At 43.7% G+C, this 20,648-nt stretch overlaps 1 protein-coding gene across 1 annotated transcript in view; it reads right to left on the reverse strand.

The window, feature by feature from the left end:
• LOC120918968 (NXPE family member 1-like) overlaps window positions 1–10,619 on the reverse strand; it is a 30,935-nt gene extending 20,316 nt beyond the window's left edge. Inside the window, exons 1-2 of the mRNA XM_040330886.1 lie at window positions 10,561–10,619; window positions 2,808–2,907 (exon numbers count right to left, since the gene is read on the reverse strand). Coding sequence (XP_040186820.1) covers window positions 2,808–2,907; window positions 10,561–10,592 — 132 coding nt within the window. The 5' untranslated portion in view covers window positions 10,593–10,619. The remainder of the gene's footprint in view (window positions 1–2,807; window positions 2,908–10,560) is intronic.
• Window positions 10,620–20,648: the final 10,029 nt, after the last annotated feature.

The following is a 20,648-nucleotide window of genomic DNA, read 5'->3' on the forward strand; positions in this document are numbered from 1 at the left end:
CCCTGTGCACCCTGCCTAGGATCGGCCCTGACCTTAAGGCCCCTTTCACACCGGGGCGTGGGGTGCGGTGGCAGTATAGCGGCGCTATTTTTAGTGGCGCTATACCGTCAGAATTGCAGCGGTATTCGGCCGATAGCGGTGCGGTTTTAACCCCCGCTAGCGGCCGAAAAAAGGGTTAATACCGCCCACAATGAGCCTCTGCAGAGGCACATTGCCGGCGGTATAGCCGCGGTGTCCCATTGTTTTCAATAGGAAGAAGCGGTAAACACACCACTCCTCTCACCGCTCCAAACATGCTGCTTGCAGGACTTTTGGAGCGGTCCCGCCAGCGCATCACCTCAGTGTGAAAGCCCACGGGCTTTCACACTGAGACTGCAGGGCAGGAGTTTTTCAGGCGGTATTTAGGAGCTATTTTTAGCGCTAAACCGCCTGAAAAACTCCTCAGTGTGAAAGTGGTCTTAGACAATCATCAACTTGTTCACAGTTTTACATCACTTTATTGGACACTTACATTTCATTACCATTCTACTTGTACTCCTCCTTTTGACCACTGTTACCTAGCAACGCTCCCCCATTTCTTCACAGCTACCTTCCACCTTAAGCCCTGGTTCACACTGGGTACGATTTGGAACGATTTGAGATGTGATTTGACATGTCAAATCGCATCTCAAATCGGCGGCAATTGTCGGCAATGGCACTGTCCTAATCAGTGCGACGCCGCATCTGCGATTTCAAAAAGTAGTTCCTGTACTACTTTTTGCGATTTTGGGCCGCGATTTACATTAAATTGCGGCCGAAATCGCGGCAAAATCGCAGCCGCGAAATCGCGGTAAAATCGCGCATTTTACCGCGATTTTGAATTCGCAGCAGTGTGAACCTAGGCTAATACAATCATCAACTTGTCCACAGTTTTTCCAATGCAGATCGGGAGAACCATTGTTATCATCTTATAGCTTCCACTTTGTGATTTTACTTCACTCATCCTCCCTTTTTGACTATCAGTTCAACCTTTATTTAACACTTAGGTCACTCTTCATAGGTCATTTAGACCTGGAGATATCATCCCAGCTGTATTACAGCATTTTTAATTTTTACAACTCCTGCAACTTGGGTGGAATTGTACCACCTGTCCAGAGATGGTTCTTTTTTTTATATAGCTTTAATGCTAATATACTGAATGTATGATTTTTTTTTTTGTGCCTTTTTCTTATTTTTGACACCAATAAATCTTTTTGCTAATCATGTTTGTATTGTGAGTGGAGTTCGATAGATATGTGATACCACAGGGTTGGTTGAGCTATTACAGGTTTTTTATTTATTTAAAGTTTGTAATTTAATCCCTATACCGTGCGCTCCCATCCTCTCTCCCCTTTTTTTCCATTTTGTCATTTTAACTCTAATGTTTTTAAGGGTATCCAATCCCCATATGTTAGTATTGTTTCACCCCTTTTGACATTAATTAGGTAGGCGTCACCTTGAGGGTCCGGCATATATTTTAGCGCATCAAGTTTAATTGAAGTCAATGGCAATCTGAGCCATGAATAAGCACTGACCTTGTGCGAAACGTCGGCTGTTCCTGTTTTTATGATTTGGTGATGTATTTGCTGTTTATTTGAATAAAAGACAACCTGGACGTTTTTTTGGAGTGCGGCTATCCATCTTTCATCTACCTTTTATGCAATGGCAATCTGAACTAGGCTCTGAAAAAGCGTGTATTATGATGCAAAATTGCTTAAAGCGGTTGTAAATCCACATATACATTTTTTTTTTTTACTCCTGCAAGGCAAAAGTCATAATGAGCTAGTATGCACCGCATATTAGCTCATTATGAAATACTTACCTCAGAACGAGGTAGGGAACTTACCTGGTTCACGCCGAGCCAAGCGTGTCTTCCAGGTATCGCCGCTCCAGCGCTGTGATTGGCGGGAGATTTCCTTTCCGGCATGGGTCGGCGGGGCCGGCCCTTCAGCCGAGGATCCCCCTGCGCATGCGCTTCTGCAATCAGCGGCGCATTGCTAAGGGAATATCTCCTAAACCGTACAGGTTTAGGAGATATTCTTTATACCTACAGGTAAGCCTTATTATAGGCTTACCTGTAGGCAAAAGTAAAACAAGTGGGTTTACAACCACTTTAAGAAGTCTACCCCATGAAGTTATGGGGCCAATAAAAGCGTAAGCTATATTCCTTACAAAAAAATTGCAAGGCATACTAACAGATAGGCAGGACCTATTGGCACTGGCGCTCTTGCCAAGGGTGCTCAGTCAATAACTAAAGCAGAAACCAAAGGCAGAAAGTGTTTGAAGCAGCATACGTCTCTTTCTCCCAGAAGCCTTTTGGAAATCTAAACGGCATAAAGTAGCACTGAAATTTGGATTCAGATTTGCCCATCCGACTCAGAAACTCAGAATTTAACTTCAGAAATCTGGAATTAACTCAACTGAGTTAACAGGGTTAAAGCACTTAATGGTTACAGTTTTTACTGAAACTCTTATATATAAGCAGAGCTTTTTTTCTCTCAAAAAATAGGTGCAGGAACTTAACCACGACCCCATTCAAATTTTACAAACAGTAGAAGGGTCTTAAAGGGGCATTTAATACCAGGATTGCATTACATACAGAGTGCAGAGTTCAGGGGGGTTACATACAGAGTGCAGAGCTGTCACTTGTAAACACAGAAACCAGACTTCTGTGTTTACAAGTGATTGTGGTGAGCCGGCACCAAAGGGTCTGAGCCAAAGGTGGTGGAACAGAGTTCCCCCAAGTTCCCCCTGAAAAAAAAGCCCTGTATATAAGAAAGATAAAATACCTGGACAAGTTTGTGATGAACAGTGAAGATAAATCCTGTTATACAAAGAAAGAGAATGGCCCATATTATATGATGTGCTTTAATCGGCATTCCCCTGGCCCTAGGAAAGAAATGAATGCATGTAAAAAGGGTCAATTATAATGAAAAAAAAAAAAATCAACCCTATCCTATCTATCACATATACTATCTTCTACATCAGTGGTCTCAAAACCCTGCTGGGTTTTATCCGGCCCTTGGGGTATACTATTTTATCCACCGATACCAAAAAAGAGACATCATTTCCTTAACTGACAACAATAAAGGGGCACAATTCCTCCCAATGACACCAACAGTGAGGCCCAATGACACCAATTATGGGATTAAAAAATAAAAAATAGCGCTGCTATACCGCATGAAAAAAATCATGCCCTGCAGGCTTCAATGTGAAAGCCCGAAGGCTTTCACACTGAAGCGGTGCGCTAGCAGGACCGCTCCAAAAGTCCCGCTAGCCGCATCTTTGAAACGGTATAGGAGCGGGGTGTTTACCGCTCCTATACCGCGCCTTCCCATTGAAATGCAGAGGCGCATTGCGGGCAGTATTAACCCTCTTTTGGCCGCTAGCAGGGGTTAAAACCGCATACCGCTAGCGCCCGAATATCGCGGTAAATACGACGGTATAGCGGCGCTAAAAATAGCGCCGCTTTACCGTCACCGCACCTCCACTGCCCAATGTGAAAGGGGCCTTACAGAGTAACAGAGTTCTGACTCAAGGGAGTAAGGTTCACACCTCCTAGGTGCTTTTATACTCAGAAAATAATTTCTCTATTTGCTGCAGTGATATCCTTCACTACATCATGCATGTTTTTAATGCAGTGCCATCCGAGAACCCAAAGTTTTCCTTTGCGAATAAAATCTGGGTTTATGAGGTTTGCAAATCATTGCATTCTGTTTTTTTTATGTCGATTTTACACAGCATACCAATTTATTTGCAATTTGGGTTGAAAGACCCATCTCATTGCTCATATTTATCCATAAACTTTTAGAACGCTTAGGGCCAGATTCTCAAAAGATATACGACGGCGTATCTCCAGATATGCCGTCGTATCTCTGAGTCTGGCCGGTCGTATCTATGCGCCTGATTCATAGAATCAGTTACGCATAGATTTCTATTGGATCCGACTGGCGTAAGTCTGTTACGCCGTCGGATCTTAACTGCATATTTACGCTGGCCGCTAGGGGCGTGTACGCTGATTTACGCGTCAAAATATGTAAATCAGCTAGATACGCGAATTCACGAACGTACGCCCGGTCGATGCAGTACAGATACACCGTTTACATTAGGCTTTTCCCGGCGTAAAGTTACCCCTGCTATATGGTGGCGTAGGTGCGGCGTACCAATGTTAAGTATGGCAGTCGTTCCCGCGTCGAATTTTGAATTTTTTACGTTGTTTGCGGAACTCGTCCGTGAATGGGGCTGGACGTAATTTACGTTCACGTCAAAACCAATTTGTCCTTGCGGCGTATTAGGAGCAATGCACACTGGGAGATTTCCACGGACGGCTCATGCGCCGTTCGTGAAAAACGTCAATCACGTCGGGTCACAAGTTATTAACATAAAACATGCCCCCCTGTTCCAAATTTGAATTAGGCGGGCTTACGCCGGCCTTTTTACGCTACGCCGCCGCAACTTACGGAACAAGTGCTTTGAGAATACAGCACTTGCCCTTCTAAGTTGCGGAGACGTAACGTAAATCGCATACGTTACGCCCGCACAAAGATACGCGGATCTTCGAGAATCTGGCCCTTAGTCTACAACTGTCTGAGCTCCGGCCTCCCTGAAAACAACCTTCCTGACCCCTCCTTACAGTTTTGCTTTCATTCACAGCACTCCACAAAAGGTGCATTGCTAAAACTCACTAACAATTTACTAACTGCTAAAACCAACGACCACTCTATACTCTTACTACTAGACTTTTCTGCGCCTTGGATACTGTTGACCACCCACTCTTCCTCTATAAACCCCTCTCCCTTGGCCTCCAAGATTCTTCTCTTCCCTGGTTCTCCTCCTATCTAATCACAGTGCTCCCTACAACTCTCCTCTGCTCCACTTCCTCCTTCTGTAAGGGTCCCTAAAAACTATTTTCTTAGACTCCTTCTCTTCTCTCTCTACACTTCCTTTTTTAGTCACTTGATAACCTCTCACGGCTTCCAATGCCATCTCTATGCAAATGACACCTAAAGCTATCTCTCTACTACTCACCTCACTCCCTTAGTCTCCACTCACATTACTAAGTTGCTAACTGACATATTAGTGTTGACGTTACACAACGTCCTCAAACTAAATATTTCTAAAACCGAGCTGATAACCCCCTGCCTATGGCCTCCTCCATGACTTTTCGATCAAGATCAATAATGCAACTATCCATCCCCTCATGCTGGGGTACTAGATGTAATGCTAGACTTTGGCATGTTCTTTCTGCCCCAAATCCAATCACTTGTAGACTTCACCTCCATAACCTCTCTAAAAATGTGTCCCCTCATTTCCCTTGTTATCGCTCACCTTGACTACTCTCTTCCCATAGGCCTACCCCTACAGAGGCTATCCCCCATTTAGTCTATCATGAATGCTACTGCCAGACGCATCTACCTTCCAACCACTCAGTGCCTGCCACCCCTCTCTGTCAATCCCTCCACTGGCTTCAGATTGCCCAGTGAATTAAATTTAAAATGCTAACAACAAACAACTCTACCCAAAGCTACATCTTGTCTTAAAATTTCATCCAAACCGTCCTATAAGCTCCTCCCAAGACCTCCTGCTCTCTAGCTCTCATCGCCTCCTCCCATGCTCATCTCCAGGACTTCTCCAGAGCCTCTACCATCCTCTGGACCTAAGTCTTTCCAGCTATCTCCTACTCTGTCCACCTTTAGGCGATCCCCAAAAACTCATCTCTTCAGGGAAGTCTATCCCGCCTCCGCCTAACAACTGAACTTCTAATTCTTTCATCAGCTTATCCCTTCCTGTTATTCCCTTTTGTTTTTGTCCCACCCTACTAAGCTCTTATGAGCAGGCTCCTCTTAACCCTCTTGTATTGTAACTGTACTGTCTCCCTTTATATTGTAAAGCGCTGTGCAAACTGTTTGCGCTGTATAAATCCTGTATGATAATAATAATGATAATAAAGCCATACATTTTGATAGCACAGCCTTTAACTTTTAATTCCTTCTGTTCAAAGACTGTACTTTACCAGATGCACCGATTTAATAGTCTCATAGGCCCAGATTCACGTAGGGCGGCATTACTTTGTGCGGGCGTAGCGTATCTTATTTACGCTAAGCCGCCGCAACTTAGAGAGGCAAGTGTATTCACTTGCGTCCTAAGAATGGGCCGGCGTAAGCGCGCGTATTTCAAAGTAGGCAGGTCGTGGGCGTGTTGTATTTAAATTAAGCGTGGCCCCATGTAGATGCATGGCCGAACGGCGCATGCACGCGCATGCTCAGTATCACGTCGAATTTACGCCCTAAGATACGCCGGCTCAATGCCCGTGACGTGAACGTAACCTACGCACAGCACCATTCACATACGGCTTACGTAAACGACGTAAAAAGATACGCTTGTTCCGACGTCCATACCTTGCATGGGCTGCGCCACCTAGAGAGCAGCTTTATCTTTACGCCGGCGTATGTCTTACGTAAACGGCGTAACTAATTGCGACGGGCGTACGTACGTTCGAGAATTGGCGTATCTTGCTCATTTACATATTCAACGTGGAAATCAACGGAAGCGCCACCTAGCGGCCAGCGTAAATATGCACCCAAGATACGACGGCGTAGGAGACTTACGCCGCTCGTATCTTGGCCGAATTTATGCGTAACTGATTCTATGAATCAGGCGCATAGATACGACGGCGCACATTCGGACTTACGACGGCGTATCTGGAGATACGCCGTCGTAAGTCTTTGAGAATCTGGGCCATATACTGTGCATGGCACAAATATTACTTTTGCTTTCTTAAAGGAGTTCTCTGACCTAAAACTTTTAACCCCCGCTGTGCCCGGGCTGTAAAACGATACAAAATAAACTTTCACTTACCTGCCTACGATCCCCCGTTGTTCCGATATCGCCGTCCCGTTCTCCGGTCCCGGTCTCTTCCGCTTCCTGCGTGTCGGTGACTCACAGTGCGCTCAGCCTATCAGCGGCCGCAGCAATGTCCCGTCGCGGCCGCTGATAGGCTGAGCGCACTGTGAGTCACCAACACGCAGGAAGCGGAAGAGACCGGGACCGGAGAACGGGACGGCGATATCGGAACAACGGGGGATCGTAGGCAGGTAAGTGAAAGTTTATTTTGTATAGTTTTACAGCCCGGGCACAGCGGGGGTTAAAAGTTTTAGGTCAGAGAACTCCTTTAAGGGAATATACGATCCTAGGTGATTAGGTTGTAGGTCTGCTGAGTAAATAGTCATAATTCAAGTCTTTCTGCTCACACAGATGAAAACAAAATATTCCACTACATTTCAAGCGCTTAACGGATTGGTGGATTAAATATATTTGCACAGTTATGTCAATATGTCCAGCATGTCAATGTTTCCTTTGCTCTTATCCATGCTCTGGGGCCATTCGTTGTTGTGTATGAAAAACATGACTCGTGGAAGATCCTATTTTCCCATGCATTGTGACGGTTTAAAGCAGATATATGTTGTAAAAAGCAAATACATGCAGAACACAGTTAAACAGGGGTCACATTGCAAAGAAGAATGGGAAAAAAATTCACTCTCTAGATATGCAAAGCTGGTAGAGACATACCAGCATCAAAAGGTGGTTCTACAAAGTATTGACTCAGGGGGGCTGAATACAAATGCACGTAACACTTTTCACATATTTATTTGTAAAAATTATGAAAACCATTTATAATTTACCTTCCACTTCACAGTTATGTGCCACTTTGTGTAGTTTTTGGTTGTAATATGGCAAAATGTGGAAAATTTCAAGGGGTATGAATACTTTTTCAAGGCACTGTAGTTCTGATTTACAGTGTGCACAGAACATGCAACTAAACTGAATTTGTGGCTTATGTATGTATATGCTGCATTACAGAATGTGTGTATTAAAAACACAAAATGTAAAATGTGACATAGACCACAATTACACTGGAGCGCATAAAGCCTAGCAAACCACATTTCTTGAATGAGCCAGTTGTATGTTACTATGGTGTGGGGGGAAAAAACAAACAGTGGTGGTGATGAAAGGTAAGTACCAGCAGTACGGGTCTACTGTGAAACAAAACGGTTGTTGTCCTCAGCTGGCAAAAGTACAGGTTTGCCCTATGTTTTAAGCAGCAGTAGAGTACAAAGGCTATATCTATAAAAAAAAAAAAAAACTTAGAACTGCATTGTGATAAAAAGTAAACTTCATTTTGTGCCTGCTGTTAAAGCAGAGCTCCACCAAGAAAAAAAAAAAAAAATCTAAAATGTTGCAACATTTTTTTTGTTTTTATACATACCCGAAGTGCCTGTTGCTAGGAAGATCGTCCTAATCTGCCACTTCCTGATCCGCAGTCCATCTCATTTCTTCTCCTCCTAATGCTGCCTCCTGGGGAATGGGGGAGCGGTGTCTCTTCTGGGACCTTGTGTGTGTCCCAGGAGATATCGCGCGGCTCGCGCATGCGCAGTAGGGAATTGGGCGTGAAGCTGCAAGGCTTCACTTCCTGATACCCTCACCGAGGATGGTGGCGGGGTAGCCGAGACCCAAGCGATTGCTCGGCTTCGGCTGCCATCATTGTGGGCACCCTGGACAGGTAAGTCCTTAGTAGCTGCTGACTTTGAATTTTTTTTTAAACCGGACCTCCACTTTAACCACTTAAAGTGGGAGTTCCGCGGGAAAACGTTTTTTTTTTTAACAGGTTATTGTAACGCTGATATGCTAAAGAAACGTGTACTCACAAGTCCTATAGTAACAGCCGCTAGCATGATGATTTCCCCGAAAAGGATAATTTATAAAAAAGTATGATAGACATTGCCATCTTAATTGTCCCAGCATTCACCGCTCTATCGAGCGCACACGCAGTGTGACGGCGAGCCGCGCCGTCAACACTGCATAGCTGCTATGACAACGGCCGGCAGCGTCCTGACAAGGACACTCCCCGCTGTGAGCAGCAGACAAGTTCTTTTTTTCATCAGCGAGATGAGACACACGTGAACAATCCCATAATCCATTGCGGTGAAAGCGACACGCCCAGTCCCGCAACGCTAGAACCAGGAAGTGCCTGGTCGAGGAGAGATAAATAAGGTATCTAATTTATTTTTTATTTTTTTAACTGCAAACTCGTTATGTACATCGGGGGGACTATTATTTAAGCCAAAGTGAGAAAATCGGATAAACCTCCACTTTAAGACCCAGACCATTATGTAGGTTAAGGACCTTGCCCCTTTTTGCGATTTGGCACTGCGTCGCTTTAACTGATAATTTTCCCCACAAATAGAGCTTTCTTTTGGTGGTATTTGATCACCTCTGCGGTTTTAGTTTTTGCGCTATAAACAAAAATAGAGCGAAAATTTTGAAAAAAATGAATATTTTTTACTTTTTACCATAATAAATATCCCCCAAAAATATATAATTATAATAATTGTACAAAAGTTATAGCGTTTACAATATAGGGGGTAGTTTTATGTCATTTTTATTAATATATTTTTTTTTACTAGTAATGCGGTGATCAGCGATTTTTTTTTCGGTACTGCGACATTATGGTGGACACTTCGGACACTTTTGACACATTTTTGGGACCATTGGCAAGGGGTTAACACTAGGGGACAGGGAAGGGAGCGAGCTCCCTTATTGGCTGCTGGGAGAGATGACGTAGATCTACATGATCTCGCCCAGCAGAGCCGACCTGCCGCCGTAAAACTGCGGCGGCTGGTCGGCAAGCAGTTAAGCCAATAAGATGCTAAGATTGCAACACATTTGATTCATTTATAACCAACATTCCAAAAGTGTTCCAGGGTAGCCAATACATTGTATAAGAGAGCTGTACAGAACTAGCAAGCCTGCTCTTCAAGCACCATCTCTCTAAAGCTTAAACTAGAACATGAGGCATCTATCCATTTTGCCATATTTTCTCAAACTTCCAGGATGCATTTCCTTGAGCATAAGTTTATTTTTCAAACATTAAATGTTTGTCCATTTCCGAATCCAATCCCTCAGGGTTGGAGGGTTGGGCGAGACCCAGCAGTAAGTGATAGCTTATGAGCCATAAAAAATATATTATAATGAGCACTACCTAGGTGACATAGAAAGGGATCTGGAGTAAGTGAATTTCACTTACACCAATTTTGGCAAAATGTCTGAAATTTTACAGAAAACTGTGTAAATTGAAAACTTTGAATTTCACTCATCTATAGGTAAGATCCAAGAGACCTTGCTGAGATTTCGCAGCAGGGTGAAAATTTCTAGTTACAACTACAATCTGCATTCCAATACAACATTTTAGTGTAAATAAGCAAATCTGGTTTGACTTACGCAAAGGAATGCATAATAATTACAGGGTAGCATATAACACCAAGATAACCGATGCATAATGTAAAAGTGAATAAAAACACGCAAGACATATAAAATGCTAAATGATTACTTAAAAATAAGAAAATTTGTAAATATATACAAATACAAAATGTTACTATATAATTTATGTATTAATCCATTTTATAATACATTATCATAGGGCTGTAAGCGCCAACAAGCTAGTATTTTAATAAGGCATTCCTTAAACTAATACATATGACTTACGTGAGATCTCCTGAAGGTGATCGGAGCAGCATTAGACTCTTGTGTCACAGTAGCTGCACAGCTTATATATTTGTACTGGAAAAAAGGCGTAACACAAATACTGATGCACACATACAGCACATAAATGTTAATCATATTTGCAATATAAAATTGCAATCTACAGTAAACAGAAAAAAAAAAACACATTATGAAGTCTCCAGCTTTAAAAAAAAGTTGCATATTACAGACAATTGTTTTTTCTACTTTTAAATTACTTACCAATGGAAACAGGTTATATGCATAAAAACAGGGATCAAATACCCATCAACTTCAAAAATGTTATTGTGCTTCTTACCCTGCATTAAAGGGTTAGTAAAGGAAAAAAAATGTTTTCTTTAAAATAACAAACATGTTATACTTACCTCCACTGTGCAGTTCGTTTTGCACAGAGTGGCCCTGATCCACGTCTTCTGGGGTCCCTCGGTGGCTGTCTCTAGTCCTCCCCACAAATACTGACCACAGTCATGCGAGAGAACTCGCATGGTGGTGAGTAAATGCGGGCGCGCTCCCGTGATACAGCGAGCGTCCATAGCCGCTCACTGTATCACTCGGCCCCGCCCCTCGGCGCGCCGCGTCACTGGATGTGATTGACAGCAGCGCCAACCAATGGCTGCGCTGCTCTCAATCCATCCGCTCTAGCCAATCAGCGGCCAGGCTGAGCGGCGAAGAGGATCTCGGGACCGAGCGTGGGACTTTCGACGGGTCAGGTAAGTAAAACGGGGCTCGGGGGGGCGTTATACACTGAAGTTTTTTCACCTTAATGCATAGATTGCAGGTGAAAAAACATTTTCCTTTACAACTCCTTAAAGGCTAGGTTCACTTTTGCAGCACTGCATGCCGCATTTTGCACGGGCACGCCAGCATATTCATTTTAATGGGCTGCTGGGCCTCTTGAAAACGCAGGGAAAAGGTCTCTTCACCTTTTCTGAAAAACACTGCCGGCATGGAGTCTGCAAGTGCAGTGCGGCTCCCATTAGGGGAAACAGTGCGGCGGTATCCAGTGTGGATTCCATTAGAATTACTGGGACCCCCACACATCGCACAAACTGCAGCACATTTTTGCCTGCGGGTGTGAGAACAGGCAGGGGTGGTGCTACCACTAGGCAGCCGCCTAGAGGGGAATGCTGCCTAGGGCGCCTGGCCACTGGTGTTACTACTCTCTTCTCTCTGCAGCAAGTAACTAAGTCTCAGCATCAGCAGGGAGCCGCCGCTCTGCGCACAAAGTGTCCGAGGCACAGTGGCGGAAGAGGACTGTGTCTATGTCCCGACTCCTGAATGAAAAGAAGCAAGCAATTAATTGATGGGCACTGGTATGCTACCACTGATGGGTGAGGATGTCATTGATGGGCAATGGAGAGGTTGCATTTGATGGGTGGTATACGTGGGCAGGGGAAAGGGGGTGGAGCCAAGGGGTGGAAAAATTAGGTTTTGCCTAGGGTGTCAAAAATCCTTGCACCAGCCTTGAGAACAGGTGCGATCCGGTAGTGGTGCACAAGTGTGTAAATCTAGCCTGTGACTACCAGAATGGTTTTTTTTTGCCAGGCTGCATTAATTGTTTTAAAATATGATTTGTTTGCCACAAATAGCAATTTTTTATTTTACATATATCTCTCTCTCTATATATTATATATATATACACACACACACACACACACACACACACACACACACACACACACACATTATATATATATATATATATATATATATATATATATATATATATACACACACACACACACACACACACACACATATATATACCTACATACATACATACATACATACACACATGAAACTCGAAAAATTGTGCAAAAGTTCATTTATTTAACTAATGCAACTTAAAAGGTGAAACTAATATATGAGATAGTTCAAGCTGTGATTAGTCATAATTGTGATGATTATGGCTTACAGCTCATGAAAACCCCAAATCCACAATCTCAGAAAATTTGAATATTACATGCAATCAATAAAACAAGAATTGTACATAGAAAAATATCGGACCTCTGAAAAGTATAAGCATGCATAGGGCCCCTTTTGCAGCAATTACTGCCTCAATGCGGCGTGGCATAGAAGCCATCAGCCTGTGGCACTGCTGAGGTGTTATGGAAGACCAGGATGCTTCAATAGCGGCCTTCAGCTCTTCTGCATTGTTGGGTCTCGTGTCTCATCTTTCTCTTGGCAATGCCCCATATATTCTCTATGGGGTTCAGGTCAAGCGAGTTTGCTGGCCAATCAAGCATAGTAATCCCACGGTCATTGAACCAGGTTTTGGTGCTTTTGGCAGTGTGGGCAGGTGCCAAGTCCTGCTGGAAAATGAAGTCAGCATCCCCATAGAGCTCGTCTGCAGAAGGAAGCATGAAGTGCTCCAAAATCTCCTGGTAGATGGCTGCGGTGACCCCGGACTTAATGAAGCACAGAGGACCAACCCCAGCAGATGACATGGCTCCCCAAATCATCACAGACTGTGGAAACTTCACACTGGACTTCAAGCATCTTGCAGAGTGAGCCTCTCCATTCTTCCTCCATACTCCGGCTCCTTGGTTTCCAAATGAGATGCACAATTTGCCCTTATCAGAAAAGAGGACTTTGGACCACTGAGCAACAGACCAGGTGTGTTTTTCTTTAGCCCGGGTAAGACGCTTCTGACGTTGTTTGTTGTTCAGGAGTGGCTTGACAAGAGGAATACGACCTTTGAAGCCCATGTCCAGGATCCGTCTGTGTGTGGTGGCTCTTGATACACTGACTCCAGCCTCAGTCCACTCCTTGTGAAAATCCCCAACACTTTTATTTTAAATGTTTTTTATTGGATTTTTTAAGAGAAAGATAAATACAGTTTACAGATGAATAATTAAAACAAAGAAATCAAGAGAAAAAAAAATAAAACGGCAATGTCAAATTTGTGAAAGATAAGGAGGTTATCTAGGAGATTACAAATTATATGACATATGCCTACAACTCAAATAAGCCATCAAATTAGATCTAATTACTAGGCGTAGGGCAGTACATGCTGTCTCGCACCTCCATACACGCCACCTGGGAGCAAACTGTGCCAAGGAGGAGAGACAGCACGACCAACCCCACGTACCATGCAACTAAGTTGTATCATTTTAAACAAATAAGAGACAACGAATATTAGAGTCAGGGACAATTTTACAGGAAAAGGTATAAAAGTATGGAGTTAAAGCAGTAACCCTGATAAGTATACATTATACAGTTGAAAATTGTATATCAAACCTTAAGCTATCATATGTTAACATTGCTATAGTAACCTTCCTATAAATGGCAAGTAAACAAAGTAGAATATAATGAAAAAAGGAAAACAGGGATTAGGGATTGGAAAGGAGGATACCCGAAGACCTGAAGAACTCAGCCCTAAGACCAGGGTTAGCGTGAACGCCCATCTCCAGATTGTATGATATTGAGTTATGTCTCTTTATGAAGATCGCTCCAGGGAGACCACTGCACAACATTTTTTGTGAGACTGCCACATTTGTACGCCATTATCAGTTCTAAAGTGTATGTTTCGGATAAAAGATTGAGAACTTCCCTAATGTTCGGAGCGATGTTAGATTTCCACTTTCTCATAATCACTAAACGAGCAGCAAAGAGTGTGTGCATGACCATAGGTTTAGGATTGGGAGGGAACTTCTCTATTCCGATGCTTAAAATAGCCAATCCTATGTTGGGCCCAGTTATAAACCCTGTCAGTTTTATTATAAGTCTAAACACTAAGTTCCAAAAGCTACGTATGCTGAGACAAAACCACAGCATGTGTGATAAAGTACCTACTAGGCCACAATTACGCCAACATTGATTAGAGTAATTTGGTTTGAACTGGTCTGGCTTCACCAGAGTGGGTAGAAAGGGCTGGAGCCTAAATGCAATTAGTTTTGCATAAATCTTCAAATCCACATTAAGAAGGGATATTGGCCTAAAATTTTGTACATAGCCGGATCTTTCCCCGGTTTCGGTATAGTAATAATATTCGCAGTCAACATTTCTGCCGGGAAAGAAGCCCTAGACAGCGGCGTTGTACACTCCCTCCATGTATTCAGATAAAGTGTGGTGAAATGTTTGATAATATTTGGAGGAAAATCCGTCCGGACCAGGAGCTTTATTATGTGGAAGTGATTGCATAGCTTTAAGAATTTCCTTTTGAGTAAAAGGTTGGTTAAGAATTGACCTATCTTCCGAGGACAGAGAGGGGAGGAAGATTGAATTTAGAAATGCCTCTATAATTTCTGGGGGTGGGTTGAGGGGTACCCTCCTGAGCCCGTAAGTTATATAAGGAGCTTTAAGGCCCCGTACTCACGACCAAACATGTCTGCTGAAACTGGTCCGCAGACCAGTTTCAGCAGACATGTTTGGCCGTGTGTAGGCCCGAGCGGACCATTTTCGGGCGGATCGGACAGGTTTCCAGCGGACAACTGTTTCCTGGACTTGCTTTAAAACAGTCCGCTGGAAACCTGTCCCCCCGACATGTACGGTCGTCTGTACAGACCTACCGTACATGTCCGGCCGCCCGCCATCCCTTGCATGCGTCGAATGACTTCGACGCATGCGTGGAAGCATTTTAAAGGCAGGCCGCCCACGTCGCCGCGTCATTGTTGCGGCGACACCGCGTTATCGACGCGGCGACACCGCGGACACGCCCCGCGTATTGTTTACGCGCGGACCTCTGTTCGATGGTGTGTACAGCCATCGAACAGAAGTCCCCGGGCAGACATGTCCGATGAAACCGGTCCGCGGACCGGTTTCATCGGACATGTCTGCTCGTGAGTACTCGGCCTAATAGGTGCTGAAAGCATCAGCCATTCCCTGTGGGTTCAACAATTTCTCGCCAGTTTGGGGATGATAAAGGTAAGATAGTTTTTGTTTAGATACCTTATCTTTCAATTGGTGGGCAAGTAACTTACCAGCTTTGTACCGTGGAGGTAAAAGTCTGCTTTCAATGATCTTAATCTGTTGTGGTGTTGGTTTAATAGGATCGTTCTAAGGTCAAGTCTCGCCTGAGTGAGTTGTGCAAAAATGTGGGGTAGGGGGTTTTGCTTGTGAATTTGTTCTAAATATTTTATGGAATCTAACGTGTCATTCAGCCGCTGTGTCCTAAACTTCCTCGCGACAGAGCTTTGTTTCATCATCACACCCCGTATAAAGGCCTTATGCGAATTCCACAGCGTGAAGGGGTTCCCTTGCGGACGGGGCATTAAACTCAAAAAATTCATGTAAAGCCTGCTGTATCTGATGCCTATACTCAGGGAAAGCCATCAGCACAGAATTATTGCGCCATCTGTTTGCCCTCGTCCCCAGCTTCCCCCCTTTTACCGTGATAGACACAGGCGCGTGGTCTGACCACGAAATGTTACCCATCTCTGAACTGAGTACATTCTGCAGGAGGAACTTATCTGTTAGAAAAAAGTCCGGCGAGGAGAATGAAGTGTCCATTTTGCAATCTAATATAGTGTTAAAGTCACCACAAAGAATAATATGGCCCTGACAAAGCGGATGAATTCTCTTCCAGATTTTCTTCAGTGAAGATATCAGTCTGACATTGGGTAGGTAAACATTGATGATAGAGTAAGGAGCAGTGTTTATCTGACAGATGAGTACTAGGTACCGACCTTGTGGGTCCGATTCCTGCCAAACTAGATTGAATGCAACTGAGTCTTTAACTGCTACGAGAACTCCTCTCTTTTTGGAGGGAGCGTTGGCTTGAAACATGTGAGGGAATCTTTTATGCTTAAAGAGGAGATTCACCCAAAAATCAACTTTCTGCCATTAGATCCAGCATACTGCTGACATCTGCAGTATGCTGTTTTTGTACTTAACGTTTTATCAGCCGTTGTTATCCGGCTCCGAGCGGGGATTTCTGTGGGGATTAGGCATTCCTAAGCCAAGCGGATTTGATTGACGGTCTGCTAAAGCGCGTCACGCCTTCCGAAAATACCCGAAGTGACACTCGGGTGTTTACGGCGCCTGCCGTGTAGAGCTGACTGCGCAGGCGCCGTAAACACCCGAGTGTCACTTTGGGTATTTTCGGAAGGCGTGACACGCTTTAGCAGCCCGTCAATCAACTCCGCTTGGCTTAGGAACGCCTATACCCAGAAGGAAGCCCCGCTCGGAGCCGGATAACAACGGCTGATAAAACGATAAGTACAAGAAAAAAAAAAAAACAGCATACTGCAGATTTCAGCAGTATGCTGGATCTAATGGCAGAAAGTTGATTTTTGGGTTAACCTCCGCTTTAAATATAGGAGGTTTCTGAGCGGCAAAATGCGTTTCTTGTAGGCAAAAAATACCACAATTAAGTCGCCATGCTTCATCCCACACCATGTGAGGTTTAGATGGGCTATTCAAGCCTTTAACATTCAGAGAAGAAATCTTAAACCGCATTCTGGTAGCGCTGAACTTCAGGATTGTCGGGGAAAAAACTCAGTAGAAAATTTGTATCAAGGGTGAGATTGGCAGTATGGCAGCGTACAAAGAAGTCCAGAGGAGATTAAAACCCGGGTCCTACGGGGAGAGTATGCATCAAATGGTTGTCGAAAGGCTGCCATTAGTTTTTCTTTATTATGGAAAAAGTGGATATGTGCGATGGTATCTCTTAGAAGGCGAGCTGGAATATGCTTTGGCTTCAGCAGTCTGTGAATGCGATCTACCAGGAGATCCTCTAGGGCAGTTATGGCGAACCTTGGCACCCCAGATGTTTTGGAACTACATTTCCCATGATGCTCAACCACACTGCAGAGTGCATGAGCATCATGGGAAATGTAGTTCTAAAACATCTGGGGTGTCAAGGTTTGCCATCACTGCTCTAGGGTAAGGTCCGGCAGAGCAGCCTTCATAACATTTTAACCTTATTGCGCCTGGAGCGATTTTTTCGATTTCATCCATGTGATATCTGCTTGTGAATTATGGGCATCTATTAAAGTGGAGGTTCACCCTATAAAACATTTCTAACACTGCATCCAGCCCAGTTGTGCATATAAAATGACATTGACCTTTTTTTTTTTTTTTTTTGTAGATAGCGTTTAGCCGTGGAATTCACCGCGGCTTCCGGGTAGGGAATGCCGCGGGAGTGGGCATTCCTATTGACATGCCAATTGATTGACATGCTAAACGACGGCGCACACAGCGCGTCACGACTTCCCGAAGGAAAGGACGTGTGCACATTCTCAAAAGATATGCAATAATGTCCCTTCTACTGCATGACATCTCCAGCAAACATCTGGCGTCTATGGATATATTCAATGTAGTACTGTTGGTGTTCTATACCATCTAGTTTGAATTTTGTATCCTCCCTCCTCATATTTATTTGCTACTGGGGCCTTATGTGTAAACCGCAGAATCCTATCTTTCTGTTCTTGGGTGAATGTTAATCCCAAATCTCTCTCCCATGCTTGTATGAACGTTAATTTTTGTGGTATGTCTAAGTTAATAAGTGTTGCATAGAAGTATGACAGTGAGTGTCTCATAGGCTTCCCCTTTAGACATATCTGCTCGAATTTTGACAAAGTTCTAACTTTTGTATATATGTTTGCTTTTGTCCGTAGGAATGCTTCTAGTTGCAACAGCCTAAAAAAAAATCTAATTCTGGTGTAGTTTCTCTTTCAATCTCTCTCCTTGTCATTAATCGGTTGACTTTTGAGAAATGAATGATCCTGCTAATGCCCCTTTGTCACAGAACCTTAAATCTTAAGTCTACCAGGCCTGGCTGAAATGCCTTAGTACCCAGGATCGGAGTCAGCAGGCTCGGATACTTCGACATTTGTTTTTTCAAAGATCTTTTTAATTATTCGTCATTGGATGTTTCTTTACATCTGCTGTTATTTCAGCTTCTGGAGTCCAACCCAAGTTTTCCAATGGTATTTCTATCGTCGCTTGTTTCATTTCTATCAATGGTTTCTTATTTCGCCCACACCACTACTCTGACTAGATGAGATGCTTCCTGGAAATCCGATCCCTCCTTCCCCCTTGGGAAGTGATCAGATAGCCCTTTGTATTCTGCCCATATACATTTTAGGAATCACAACAGGGGAGTTTTTGGAAGCAATAAAAATATTAAAATTGGGCAAGGCACCAGGCCCAGACTGGCTTACCCTATCATATTATAGGATGTTTGCAGAGAAATTGGCTCAAAGATTCACAGCAGCTTACAATTCATTGCGGGAAGGAAAGAAAATACCAAAAGTAACGCTGCTGGAACACATAGCAGTTATCCCAAAAGAAGGGAAAGATCCATCACAATGTGCCAGCTACCACCCTATTACAATATTGAATGTAGACCTAAAAGTATTCACCAAGATCCTCGCTACAAGATTAGTTAGTAGAATATATCCCAGACCTAATACACCCGGATCAAGTGGGATTTACACCTGGGAGAGAGGGGAGAGAAAACACAGCGTGTGGTGAACGCGATATATCTAGCACAAAAACAAAAGAAGCCAATGATATTAGTATCTAGTGCATTAGTGAAATAAATGAACTTTTGAATGATATCTTAATTTTTAGAGTTTCACCTGTATATTAGGGCTGTTACTGATCAAAATGTTTCTGTTCGATTAATCTTTTTTTTTTTTTAAAGCGGTAGTTCACCCTCCTTTCCATCATTAGACCATTAAATTCGGCATCGTAGCGCGAGCTACGGTATGCCGGTCTTAAATTTTTAATCCCCGTACTCACTGTGGTATCGCTGATTGAAGAATCCGACTCCCGCGGGGAATGGGCGTGCCTATGGAGAGGGAGGATGATTGACGGCCGGCTCTGGCACGTCACGCTCCCCGAAGACAGCCGGAGTAGGTCTCGGCTATTCACGACGCCTGCGCACAGGCTATGCGCAGGCGCCGTGAATAGCCAAGCCTATTTCGGCTATTTCCGGAGAAGCGTGACGTGCCAGGGCCGGCCGTCAATCACCTTCTCTCACCATAGGAACGCCCATTCCCCGGATTCTTCAATCAGCGATACCACAGTGAGTACGGGCATAAAAAATGTAAGACCGGCATACCGTAGCTCGCGCTACGATGCCGAATTTAATGGTCTAATAAAAAAAAACTTTTTTTTTTTTTTTAACAGGGCGAACCCCCGCTTTAAATTGATTAATCGACTAATTTCAATTAATTATAACGCACGTACAGATCCAACTACTTTTAGCTGATCTCCTTGCAGGCCGATTCCCAGTGCAGCTACCAACCACTGGAAAAATGGATAGCAGGATACAAAAAACACACAAAGGCAGCGCTCGATGGGAATAGCATTAAAACTTTTATAGTCTTCAAGTAGGTAACCAAATAAATATTGCACTGGAGATAAAATTGATGTAGCTACATAAACTGTAAAAATGGGGCGAGTAATACCAAACAGTACCAAAAGCAGTCATAAAAACATGTAGCTAAGTATGATACTGGTATAAAAATGTGTACAACGATACCACTGCTGAATCCAGATGAGGAGAGTTTAACATCAGTCCGTCGGTATGTAAATGTCCCATGAAGGGAACTATCACAACTCCCAGTGGATGGCTTTAGAATCCCAGGTTTATAGAGGGAAGTGTAACAGCCCTTGCGTGTGGCAGATAGTAAGGTCCCGCCGGCATGCAGATATGAAGGCACAGCAAAGGAGCCCTTCAGATGGACACGGCAAGCCCCGCCGGTGTCCGTGACGTTACTGGATCTCCGACGGAACTCCCTGAAGGCCCAGAAGCTGGCGGAGAGGTGAGTACCAATCAAAAGAATTTTAATCGATCAAAAAGATTTTGATCGATCAAAAAAATTAAAGATTAATCGATTAATTAAAAGTTAATTTGCACAGCCCTAATATATATATATATATATATATAGATATTATATAGAGAGAAAAAGACAGAAAGGGGGAAAAAAAAGTACACCCACAGTGCCACAAATCAGTGCCCACCACTGAAAAACAGTGACACCTAGCAGCGCTGCCCATCAGTGTCACCTACCAGTGCTGATCATTTCCACACATCATTGCCACCCATCAAAGCCAGCTATCAGTGCCCACCAGTGACACCTATCAATTTCCTTCCGTGC

This window comes from Rana temporaria, chromosome 12 (assembly GCF_905171775.1).
Source record: "Rana temporaria chromosome 12, aRanTem1.1, whole genome shotgun sequence".
Lineage (NCBI taxonomy): Eukaryota > Metazoa > Chordata > Amphibia > Anura > Ranidae > Rana > Rana temporaria.